Source organism: Taudactylus pleione, unplaced genomic scaffold, assembly GCF_031769625.1.
Source record: "Taudactylus pleione unplaced genomic scaffold, aTauple2 ptg000306l, whole genome shotgun sequence".
In the NCBI taxonomy this organism is placed as follows: Eukaryota; Metazoa; Chordata; class Amphibia; order Anura; family Myobatrachidae; genus Taudactylus; species Taudactylus pleione.
The window spans coordinates 3,456,632-3,469,810 of NW_028284707.1; the positions used below are offsets into that span (position 1 = coordinate 3,456,632).

Genomic DNA, 13,179 nt, shown 5'->3' on the forward strand with positions numbered 1-13,179 from the left:
TTAGCTGATATTTTTATGTTTTGCAGTCTTCGGTGATGTCTGTCTGTTTTGCTCGGTTTCATCCAAATCTGGTGATTGGAGGGACGTACTCTGGTCAGATCGTCCTCTGGGATAATCGCAGTCACAGACGGACTCCAGTTCAGAGGACTCCACTTTCTGCAGCAGCGCACACTGTAAGGTCATGGTATGAAATTTACACCCTGCGTGTGCTAATCTCACTCTCAAAATATTCTAATTATAGCAGATTTGATATAGTAGGAGTATTGGAGAGCTGATATAGATCTAGACATATGTCCAACATTTAAGCTCAAAATAATCTTTCAATTATTGCACATGTATAGTGAATTTTGGTAAGGCCTGCTTCATATGTAGAGTCAGGCAGGGGAGGGAAGGGGCAGGCAAGGGTTTCCCAGGTACAGAAAAGGTGTGTTGCGCACATATCATGTAGCGGTGGAAGCATGCACAAATACCTAGACGTATGTACTGTATGTTGCAGTTACTTCCCTGGTGCAAGATCCGCACTAGTGCTAACCCTCAGCACAGACCTTGCACTGGCAGAGGAAAAACATAATTTAATACATTTTATTTATGTTTATGTATAGTGCTACCAATCTAGGCAAACTCTGGAACACTGAAAATGCCATTACCAACACTATGCTGTGTCTGCCAGTGCTGGTGCATCTGTACCAGGGTTACCTGCAGCATGGGGTCACCACCCACAGTGCCATCCAACCCTAGGCTTTTTTTCCCTAAGGGGATGGGACCAGCCAAAATAAAAAAATGCGCTCTCCCTTTATAAAAAATAGCCCCACACTGAAAGGGTTATTCCCAAACTCCAGGTGTGGTGACCAGTGGCGTAACTAGGGTATTTGGAGCTCAGGGCAAGATGAAAAATGGAACCATCCCCCCCCTCCAGATGTGCGTGCGCCGATGAAAGTGGGCGTGGCCTAATGACACACAGGACGTGGCCACTGAAAAATGGGGGCGTGTCAACATGACACACCACCGTTTCTAGTCACTCTGGGAACATTCCTTACCATTCCATATGCACCTTAATGCCCCCAGTAGTAAATCCCATTATGCAGTGTCCCTGTTGTAGTGCCCCTTATGCAGTGCCCCCTGTTGTAGTGCTTATTATGCGATGCCCCTAGTAGTATTGCCCCTTATGCAGTGTCCCCAGTAGCAGTGCCCCTTATTCAATGCCCCCTGTAGCAGTGCCCCTGTAGTAGTGCCCCTTATGCAATGATCCCAATAGTAGTGGCCCTTATGCAATGCTCCTTGTTGTTGTGCATATTATACAGTGCCCCTTATGCAGTGACCCCAGTAGAGCCCAATATATAATGCCCCTTATGCTGTGTCCCCTGTAGTGACCCTTATACAGTGACCCTTATATAGTGCCCAATATACAGTGCTCCTTATGCAGTCCCCCCAGTAGTGCCCCTGAAATAGTGCTCCCAGTAGTGCCCCTGGATAGTAATGCCCAATATATAACGCCCCTGATAGTGCCCCCCATAGTGCCACTTATATAGTGCCCCCTATGCAGTGCCAATTATACAGTGTCCCTCAGTAGTGCCCCTTAGTAGTGCCCCTTATATCCACATGATGTCTCTCCCTTCACTCAGTGCAGGAGACGGAAGACGGAGCTCATGAGTGGGCTCCTGCCCAGCTCCGGCACTGGGTGCAGCAGGGACTAAGAGTCTGTCTGACTCTTATTGGGTTTGGGTGTGTTTGTTTCAGTCTGGAGCGCTGCGGGCCGCACGTGCCCTGCACTGTGGCCGGCAACTGGCGGTGCCCCCGCGCCGCCGGGCTCGACGTCACCCAGGGCACGTGCCCCGCTCAACACCGCCCCCCATGTTACGCCACTGGTGGTGACTGTTTGTTACTTTCAAATATATGTGTTAATAATACAGGGCGAGCCATTTTAAACCAGCCCACCTCAAGCCTGTTAGAGGCTAGTGCATTCTCTCGTTGTGCGTCTTCATGGTCAGAAGCTCACAATTCAAAAACTTTTTGTATACATAGATAAAGTGCAAGTCTCTTGTGTTACCAGACTTCAAGGCCAGTTGTTCGCACATCAAGAACGGTTTGTGCTGAAATAAAGTCCATTCTCCAGAAAGCCATGTCTCTTCCAGAAAGGATTGCATTAGTGAAATCTTATGTGCGCACTCGGGACCTCATTCACAGGCGTTCGCAAAATGAGAGTGCTCGCTCTGAATGAGGGCGACCGCATCTATTTTCTGAGCCAGCCTCCTGGCCGCTCGCTAGGCTGTGGGTGACCACCCACAGCTTTAGCGAGCGGCCAGGTTGATGGTCGCGATGGTCAAGACCATCGCGACCATTGGGGCTTGCGATGAGACCCTTGTGGTAGGGTCTCCTTTGCCGCAAGCCCCAGTGAGCTTTCGGCTCTATTAGAGCCGTAAGCTCACCACTGACATCACGAGTGATGTCAGTGGGGTCGCCCCCAAACGGCAGGCGTTCCGTCGGTAACGCCTCCGTTTGTGTAGCCACCCTTCTGCCCCGCCTACAAAACGGTGCGAGCTGTTGATCACCATCGACAGCCTCTTCTTTTGTAGTGAGCCCCGAAGTGAGAGAATTTCTCTCTCGCTCCGGGGCTTGCACACACGCAGTGCGGCTGCTGCGCATGAGCAGAGCCCAACATCGACCCGCTTGCGAGCGCTCAAGTGCTTGCGAGCAGGTCTGAATGAGACCCTCTATCCATTTTGGAAACACGTGCAATGTTTACTGATATGTTTCTGAGGTCTAGCCTTCCAGAAAAGAGCAGCACTCTTTGGTCACAAAATGGCATTTACAAAGGATGTATCATTAATGCATAGACTACCACCTGTTAGGGCTCCAGAGACATTGGCTGATATTCAACGAAGATTTGTTGTAAATCCCCAAAAATCTGTATGAAAGAGATCACAACAAAGCGGTATAAAATACACATCATAGCCGTCGCATACTTCATTCTCTGAATTTGAAACCATATCGTGAAATGTGTACAAGAGCTGAAAGAGACAGACATGGTGAAACGCGTGAATTACTGTCACTGGTTTCTCAACAAGATCATTGATGGTGAATTAGACCCGTTGCTTTACTTCATGAGTAGTGAAGCTTGGTTTTTTTTGCTTGGCCATGTACATTCGCAAAATACTCGGTATTGGTGCACAAAAAACTCTCATCAGCTCTATGAGAAACCACTACACCACCACAAACTCGACTAATTCTATGCACAGCACGAGGGGCAGAACTGCTTCTTCCAACAGGAATGGAGCATCTTGTCATCTTTCAATTTGTTGGCTCCTGTTCATAATGCTTTCACCAAGGAGATTTATCTACATGTGATTTTTCTTTGTGGGGCTATTTCAAGGGGGTAGTTTATGGCACACACCCCCCCCACTTTGGCCAAACTGAAGGAGAATATTCAAAGTGTGATAGAAACAGTTGACTTTACCGTTTCGCGTACTGGGTACTTCAACATGTAAACATTCACAGGGAGACCTGGGACCACTTCTGACATACTTTGTGAGACCAAACATTTAATATTGTGAAAAAAAGTAAGTAAGTAAAACAGTAGTTAGCTGGTTTTCTTTCTTTACCGTATTAATGACACCCTACATTATGCCATACTTGAAGTTAGTCAGTTTAAAGTGGCTCACCCTGTAAAATAGTGTAGCCACATAAAATATGAAGATGAAGACACAAATGGATGGAGAAAGCCCAGTTAGGGATGTACTGGGAGGGCACACAAGGGAATATTAATGAAACCATACACAGGGGCTGATTCATCACGGATCACAGTTGCAAAGACACACGCAATCGGTCGATTGTTGTGTTCTGCGTATGTATCGCAGTGCGCGCACGTGATCTAGCAATTTTGATGGGAACTGTGTTTGCATAGGCTACACAGACCCAGAGCAGAGTGATTGACAGGAAGTGCCGTTTGTGGGTAGTGATGGGGGTGTGGTTGGGCGAACGCAGGTGTGCCAGTGCGTTTCAACACCGTTGCAGGGGCGTGCATGAATTATCCACTGCGTGGCCATAAGCAGCCATAGCACTGATAGCGTGCGTGACTGGTAGCAATTTCTGAGTAAGGTCAGGGCTTGTGCAAGCGTGCTTATGGGTCCGATGTTACCGACTGTTTCGCAATATTGCTCTAGTATACGGATGTAAGGGGAAATAGGCGTCCTTATGTCTGGTTGCGTTCGCAATGTGAATGCACACATTTAAATAGCACCGATGATATTAGCAACTGTGGTGCGTGCGTATAAGCAGAATTGCGTTCCGTAGTGAATCAGGCCCACAGTCCGATCACAACGATATTGGCAACCAAAGTGTTTTGTTTGTCTGCTTTCAGCATCCAATCTACTGTGTGAATGTAGTTGGAACACAGAATGCTCACAACCTTATTACAGTTTCAACGGATGGGAAATTATGCTCCTGGAATTTGGATATGCTCTCAGCACCACAGGTGGGTGCCCGTTTCCAGGAGAACCACTCTGCCTAATGCACTAATGGAACAGACTGCAAGAGGCTGAATGAATGTCTGCAAGTAGGAAAGTTCAACTTTCTCCTAAGAGAAAAACTATTTATTTACTGCTCTTCAAGATAGTCATTACAGAAATACATATAACATTATTAAAGTCATCACTGACAGTAACACTGTGGAGGCCGGTAATATAGCTCCCTGACTGAGCACTCGCCTCCTCTACATTCAGGACACCAGTTGTATCAACGCAGTCTTCACAGAAAGATACCCCTGCCCTTCATCGTGATCATCGATTATGTGCATTGTGCCAATCCTGTTGATCCTGACATAGTCATAAGGGGTAAGGAGTTGGGTACGGGATGCCAGCGCTTGGGATCCTGGTGGTCAAAATTCTAATTCCGGCATCCCGGTAGGGTTAGGATACCGACACCTGTCTGTAGGTATCCTAACCCTTCTCCTTCCCCCTACCTCTAACTTTCTCTCCCTGGTGCCTAAATCTAACCCCCCCCTAGTGCTTAAACCTAACCTCCCTCTCCCCGCACCGTAAACCTAACCCTCCCTCCCAGTGCCTAACCCTCCCCCTAGTGACTAACCCTTACCTTAACCCTCCCCCTAACCCCGCTACTTACCTTCGGGATGCCGGCTGTTGAGATGCTTGCGCTGGGATTCTGACAGGAGTCGGGATTCCGGCGCCGGTATTCTAGCCGCCGGCATTTCATGTGCCGGCATATTGACCGGATCCCATCATATAAGTAATTATTAGTCTGTGCCCCATAGGAGTTCACAATCTAAATTGTCTGCCACACACAGACTGACACGCTAGGTCTATTATAGTGTGTGCCAGTGGTGGGTACCGGTTCAGTTCCATGTGATAGATTATAAGCTCCAGAAGGGCAGGGACTAATGTAAATGATTACATTTTCTCTGTAAAATGCTGTATGCACTATATAAATAACTGTTAATAAATAAATATCAAATAGGCAATGACATTTCCAAGTCACACTAGTATTGTTCTTAGCATTAATATAAGTTCTTAGCTTCCAAATCTGCATACTGATCAGGTTAATGGCAGTTTGTGCTGTCCTTCTTATGTATTAAATAATAGGGTTTCTTGACTTCAATTAAAGTAATTTATTTTAATTCCCTGATGATATGTATAATTGTTTTCTAATACTAGATGTACACCTGCACTGGCGCAATTGATACATTAAAAGTAACACACTCTTGCGCCTCTGGGGGGCGTTGCATAGTGCTCTTTAGTTTTGCCACTGGCTTCATCTGTCCAATTCATTTCTGTTTTTCTATTATCCAAAAAACTGTTTTATTCTTATTTATACAACACTTAGTATGTGTAATACAATTACAAATAAGATACTGCACCTGATTAACACCATTATTGTTTTTTGTATTTCATTATAGGAAAGTATGGAACTAGTCTACAATAAATCCAAACCCGTAGCGGTTACTGGGATGGCTTTTCCAACAGGAGACGTGAACAATTTTGTAGTAGGAAGTGAAGAGGGGACAGTTTACACAGCTTGTCGCCACGGAAGGTACAGTTATATATATATAGATATATATATAGATATATATATATACACATACATATATATACAGTTTATTTATATATATAGTAGAGTGTATATATCACTTATGTACATCTGAGGGAGACAGTATATAGTATAGCGCCAGAAGGATCTATGGGCCTGATTCAGACCCGGTCGCTCTGACAGAGCGCTCGCTCTGAATCAGGGCCGGGCTTTTTTTTTTTTGGGATCGGCCTCTTGGCCGCTCGCATAGCTGTGGGTGACCACCCACAGCTATTGCGAGCGGCCATGATGATGGTCGCGATGGTCAAGACCATCGCGACCATCGGGCTTGCGACGAGACCCTTGTTGTAGGGTCTCGTGGCCGCAAGCCCCAGAGAGATTTCGGCTCAAACAGAGCCGTAATCTCTCCACTGACATCACTCGTGATGTCAGTGGGGCCGCCCCCAAACGGCAGGCGTTCTCATGGGAATGCCTCCGTTTGGGCAGCCACCCCCCTGGCCCGCCCACCAAAGGGGGTGAGCTGTCACTCAACATCGACAGCTCGCCCCCTTTGGTGCAAGACCCGGAGCGACGGATTGCCCGTCGCTAGCCGGCTCTCGCGCATGCGCTGTGGGCCACCATCGACCCGGTTGCGAGCGCTCAGCGCTTGCGATCGGGTCTGAATCAGGCCCTATGTACTATAGGCCTGATTCAGCAAGGATTGCAATTGCAAAGCTGCACGCAGGCTATAGATATATGATTTATGCACGCAGGCTATAGATATATGATTTATGCACGCAGGCTATAGGGTATATAATCGGGAAGACGCCTGACATTTTCCCGACGCCGGGAGACAGGCGCCTGGAATCCCAATCGAAGGGATGCCAGGCGCTGCGAGCGGACAGCCATGGGGGGGGGGGGTTAGGTTTAGGGGACCCAGGGGGGACTTAGGGATAGGCACTCCTCTGGAGGGTTAGGGTTAGGCTAGGGAGAGGGAGAGTTAGGGTTAGGCACCCCCGGGGGGGACTTAGGGTTAGGCACCCCCCCGGGGGACTTAGGTGTAGGTAGCGGGGAAGGGGGGGGTTAGGGTTAGGCACTTAGATAGGGGAGGTTAGGGTTAGGCACCCCTAAGGAGGGTTAGGGGGTTAGGTTAGTAAGTACTTACCTATCGACGATCGGGATTTCCAGCGCTGTCAGGCTTCCGCTGCCAGGAACTCTGCTTTTGTCGGCCAGCCGCTGCCGGGAATCGAAACGATTCCGGCTATAGATATATGATTTATGCACGCTGGCTGTAGATATATGATTTATACATGCAGGCTATAGATATATGATTTATGCACGCAGGCAGCTTTCCAATTGTGATCCCAGCCCTCAGAAGATACTACTGTGAAGCTAAAATGAGGGCTTAATTCAGAGATGTACGTAAACTCGATGATTACGCACATCTCCCAAATTTTTAAGCCGCACTGCGCATGTGCAGATCTAGGGCTGCGATGTCACTAGCAGTGCCCCAAACAGCTCATCCTGATTGACATGCTACTGGTGTTTGGGGCGGGGATGGGGCGGCAACACGGATGCCTTCCAGAAAATGAGGCATGACGGCACCCGTAGCCGAATCCAGTCGCTGCATCCTTGGATCCAGCTTCACTAGCCCTGGCAGCATTATTTCAGCAGACATCCTGAGGGCTACTCAGATGTCCGATGGCTGCGTGTTTGGATGTAGCACCAAATCAGAGAAGCTGTCAGTGGGCATCTTTTTTACTTAAGACTCCTCTGGCGTAGAGAGAGAGAGAGAGAGTGTGCGCGCGCTCTGGGCCTTACGGACGGCTGCCTGGTACGGTATGGCGGAAGTCACCATTCATCATATCAGTATTTCCATTAGGATTAAGGTTAGCATGAGGATTAGCATTAGGCTTAGGGTTGCTGTTAGAGTTGGGGTTAGTGTTAAGGTTAGAATTAGGGTTAGCATAAGGATTAGCATTAGGCTTAGGGTTGCTGTTAGAGTTGGGGTTAGAGTCAGTATGAGGATTCGCATTAGGTTTAGGGTTGCTGTTAGAGTTGAGGTTAGTGTTTGGTTTAGAATTAGGTTTAGGGTTGCTGTTAGAGTTGGGGTTAGGGTCAGTATGAGGATTAGCATTAGGTTTAGGGTTGCTGTTAGAGTTGAGGTTAGTGTTAGGGTTAGAGTTAGGGTTAGCATGAGGATTAGCATTAGGCTTAGGGTTGCTGTTAGAGTTGGGGTTAGTGTTAGGGTTAGCATGAGGATTCGCATTAGGTTTAGGGTTGCTGTTAGAGTTGGGGTTAGGGTTAGTATGAGGATTAGCATTAGGTTTAGAGTTGCTGTTAAAGTTGGGGTTAGTGTTAGGGTTAGAATTAGGGTTAGTATGAGGATTAGCATTAGGTTTAGGGTTGCTGTTAAAGTTGGGGTTAGTGTTAGGGTTAGAATTAGGGTTAGTATGAGGATTAGCATTAGGTTTAGGGTTGCTGTTAGAGTTTGGGTTAGAATTAGGGTTAGTATGAGGATTAGCATTAGGCTTAGAGTTGCTGTTAGAGTTGGGGTTAGGTACAGTATGAGGATTAGCATTAGGTTTAGGGTTGCTGTTAGAGTTTTGGTTAGGGTCAGTATGAGGATTAGCATTAGGCTTAGGGTTGCTGTTAGAGTTGAGGTTAGTGTTTGGTTTAGAATTAGGTTTAGCATTAGGTTTAGGGTTGCTGTTAGAGTTGGGGTTAGGGTCAGTATGAGGATTAGCATTAGGTTTAGGGTTGCTGTTAGAGTTGGGGTTAGTGTTAGGGTCAGTATGAGGATTAGCATTAGGTTTAGGGTTGCTGTTAGAGTTGAGGTTAGTGTTAGGGTTAGAGTTAGGATTAGCATGAGGATTAGCATTAGGTTTAGGGTTACTGTTAGAGTTGGGGTTAGGTTTAGTATGAGGATTAGCATTAGGTTTAGGGTTGCTGTTAGAGTTGGGGTTAGTGTTAGGGTTAGCATGAGGACTAGCATTAGGCTTAGGGTTGCTGTTAGAGTTGGGGTTAGTGTTAGGGATAGAATTAGGGTTAGCATGAGGATTTGCCTTTGGATTTAGGGTTGATGTTAGAGTTTGGGTTAGTGTTAGGGTTAGCATGAGGATTTGCATTAGGTTTAGGGTTGCTATTAGAGTTGGGGTTAGGGTTAGTATGAGGATTAGCATTAGGTTTAGAGTTGCTGTTAGAGTTGGGGTTAGTGTTAGGGTTAGAATTATGGTTAGTATGAGGATTAGCATTAGGTTTAGGGTTGCTGTTAGAGTTTGGGTTAGATTTAGGGTTAGTATGAGGATTAACATTAGGTTTAGGGTTGCTGTTAGAGTTGAGGTTAGAATTAGGGTTAGCATAAGGATTAGCATGAGGTTTAGGGTTGCTGTTAGAGTTGGGTTAGGGTTAGTATGAGGATTAGCATTAGGTTTAGGGTTGCTGTTAGAGTTGGGGTTAGTGTTAGGGTTAGAATTAGGGTTAGTATGAGGATTAGCATTAGGTTTAGGGTTGCTGTTAGAGTTGAGGTTAGAATTAGGGTTAGCATAAGGATTAGCATTAGGTTTAGGGTTGCTGTTAGAGTTGGGGTTATGGTTAGTATGAGGATTAGCATTAGGTTTAGAGTTGCTGTTAGAGTTGAGGTTAGTGTTAGAATTAGGGTTAGTATGAGGATTAGCATTAGGTTTAGGGTTGCTGTTAGAGTTGAGGTTAGTGTTAGAGTTAGAATTAGGGTTGCTGTTAGAGTTGGGTTAGGGTTAGAATTAGGGTTAGTATGAGGATTAGCATTAGGCTTAGGGTTGCTGTTAGAGTTGGGTTTACGGTTAGGGTTAGAATTAGGGTTAGTATGAGGATTAGCATTAGGTTTAGGGTTGCTGTTAGAGTTTTGTTTACGGTTAGGGTTAGACTTAGGGTTAGTATGAGGATTAGCATTAGGCTTAGGGTTACTGTTAGAGTAGAGGTTAGTGTTTGGTTTAGAATTAGGTTTAGCATTAGGTTTAGGGTTGCTGTTAGAGTTGGGGTTAGTGTTAGGGTCAGTATGAGGATTAGCATTAGGTTTAGGGTTGCTGTTAGAGTTGGGGTTAGTGTTAGGGTCAGTATGAGGATTAGCATTAGGTTTAGGGTTGCTGTTAGAGTTGAGGTTAGTGTTAGGGTTAGAGTTAGGATTAGCATGAGGATTAGCATTAGGTTTAGGGTTGCTGTTAGAGTTGGGGTTAGGGTTAGTATGAGGATTAGCATTAGGTTTAGGGTTGCTGTTAGAGTTTGGGTTAGTGTTAGGGTTAGCATGAGGATTAGCATTAGGCTTAGGGTTGCTGTTAGAGTTGGGGTTAGTGTTAGGGATAGAATTAGGGTTAGCATGAGGATTTGCCTTTGGATTTAGGGTTGATGTTAGAGTTTGGGTTAGTGTTAGGGTTAGCATGAGGATTTGCATTAGGTTTAGGGTTGCTGTTAGAGTTGGGGTTAGGGTTAGTATGAGGATTAGCATTAGGTTTAGAGTTGCTGTTAGAGTTGGGGTTAGTGTTAGGGTTAGAATTAGGGTTAGTATGAGGATTAGCATTAGGTTTAGGGTTGCTGTTAGAGTTTGGGTTAGAATTAGGGTTAGTATGAGGATTAACATTAGGTTTAGGGTTGCTGTTAGAGTTGGGGTTAGGGTTAGTATGAGGATTAGCATTAGGCTTAGAGTTGCTGTTAGAATTGAGGTTAGTGTTAGAATTAGGGTTAGTATGAGGATTAGCATTAGGCTTAGGGTTGCTGTTAGAGTTGGGTTTACGGTTAGGGTTAGAATTAGGGTTAGTATGAGGATTAGCATTAGGCTTAGGGTTGCTGTTAGAGTTGGGTTTACGGTTAGGGTTAGAATTAGGGTTAGTATGAGGATTAGCATTAGGCTTAGGGTTGCTGTTAGAGTTTTGTTTACGGTTAGGGTTAGACTTAGGGTTAGTATGAGGATTAGCATTAGGCTTAGGGTTACTGTTAGAGTTGGGGTTAGTGTTAGGGTTAGAATTAGGGTTAGTATGAGGATTAGCATTAGGTTTAGGGTTGCTGTTAGAGTTGGGTTTACGGTTAGGGTTAGAATTAGGGTTAGTATGAGGATTAGCATTAGGCTTATGGTTGCTGTTAGAGTTGGGTTTACGGTTAGGGTTAGAATTAGGGTTAGTATGAGGATTAGCATTAGGCTTAGGGTTGCTGTTAGAGTTGGGGTTAGTGTTAGGGTTAGAATTAGGGTTAGCATAAGGATTAGCATTAGGCTTAGGGTTGCTGTTAGAGTTGGGGTTAGTGTTAGGGTTAGAATTAGGGTTAGCATAAGGATTAGCATTAGGCTTAGGGTTGCTGTTAGAGTTGGGGTTAGTGTTAGGGTTAGAATTAGGGTTAGCATAAGGATTAGCATTAGGCTTAGGGTTGCTGTTAGAGTTGGGGTTAGTGTTAGGGTTTGCAATAGGGTTAGGAAGAGAATTACAAGAAAAATAGTATGTCGACACAATGATTGTTGATAATGTGAATCATACGCAAATTTACCACACCCTCCGGTACAGACTTCATATTGGTAACACCGTACTGATCAATATAATTATATAAACATCGTAACAGTGTATTCCGTGCATTACCCCAATGTTACCTGCATCACTAAAATTACCCAAGTACAGTATAATAATGAAATAACGACACAGGGCCTGATTCACTATTCTGTGTATACGCACGCACCATAGTTGCGAATATCAGTGGTGACATGTAAATGTTTGCATTCAAATTGCGATCGCACCCTGACATAAGGATGCCCACTTCCCCTTACTCACATCCGTATACTAGGGGAAAATAGCGAAACGATCGGTAGCATCGAGTAACATCGGACCCATATGCACACTTGCACAAGCCCTGACCTTACTCAGACATTGCTACCAGCCTTGCACGCTATCAGTGCTATGGCTGCTTATGGCCACGCAGTGCATAATTTATGCATGCCCCTGCAACGGAGTTGAAATGCACTGGCACGACTGCGTTCGCCTGACGTTCCCCCATCACCACCCACAAACGGCACTTCCTGTCAATCACTCTGCTCTGGGTCTGTGTAGCCTCAGCAATCGCCGTTCCCATCGCAATTGCTAGTTTGCGCACTGCATACGCATGCGCAGAGCACAAACATCAACCGATTGCGTGCGTATTAGCATCTGCATTTCCTTGCTGAATCACGCCCACAGACAACATTGCTGGCGTTTTAAAACTGAGTGTAAAATTTTATTGGCCAATTAATGATGGTACATTATGATAATGAATTGATGGAAACATTTAAAGAGCACATTCAACCACACAAACCAAACATTGGTGCTCAACTCTCCAAATGGCAGAACCCACCTATCCAGCTTCCATTATTTTCTATTCTAGACCAGTGGGCCTGATTCAGAGCCGGACGCTCTGACAAGAGCGCTCGCTCTGAATCAGGGCCCTCCTACCTAAAATTGCTGTGACCACCCACAGCTTATGCGAGCGGCCAAAAAGATGGTCGCGATGGTCAAGACCATCGCGACCATCGGGCTTGTGACGAGACCCTGCGGTAGGGTCTCGCTGCCGCAAGCCCAGGAGTGCTTTTGGCTCTATCAGAGCCAAAAGCACTCCCACTGACATCACTAGTGATGTCAGTGGGGCCGGCCCCAGACGGTAGGCGTTCCCATGGGAACGCCTCCGTCTGGGCAGCAATGCCCCCGGCACGTCTACCAAAGGGGGCGTGCTTTCACTCAACATCGACAGCACGCCCCCTTTGGCGCAAGACTCATAGCGACGGCTTGGCCGTCGCGATGCGGGTCTTGCGCATGCGCACGACGGAGCTCCCTCCGTCGTGCGCATGCGCACTAGGGCACCATCGACCCGCTTGCGAGCGCTCAGCGCTCGCAAGCGGGTCTGAATCAGGCCCAGTGTTCACAAGCCTTGTTCTGCTCTGGCTAACTCACTTTTCCTCCATGGCTTGTGGGGAATAATAAATATATAAATGGCACACTGTGTACAGGAATTGTTCATCAACATCAGAGCTGTAACTTGACTTTTTGGTGCCCTGTGCCAGAAAGAGCATTGGTGCCCCCCTCATTTTTCAAAGGGACGTAATGCACCCAATAAAAGGCCATGGCTTCTTGGGGAAGAGTCAGGGAAGAGATAGGATAGGCCAGGAGCTGCTGG

At 46.3% G+C, this 13,179-nt stretch overlaps 1 protein-coding gene across 6 annotated transcripts in view; it reads left to right on the forward strand.

The window, feature by feature from the left end:
* The window catches only part of DYNC1I1 (dynein cytoplasmic 1 intermediate chain 1), a 503,273-nt gene that overhangs the window by 327,234 nt on the left and 162,860 nt on the right, over positions 1–13,179 (forward strand). For all 6 annotated transcript variants that reach the window (XM_088442236.1, XM_088442240.1, XM_088442238.1 and 3 more), the window contains 3 exons: positions 27–173; positions 4,358–4,471; positions 5,909–6,042. In XM_088442236.1, the coding sequence (XP_088298362.1) occupies positions 27–173; positions 4,358–4,471; positions 5,909–6,042 (395 nt within the window). The remainder of the gene's footprint in view (positions 1–26; positions 174–4,357; positions 4,472–5,908; positions 6,043–13,179) is intronic.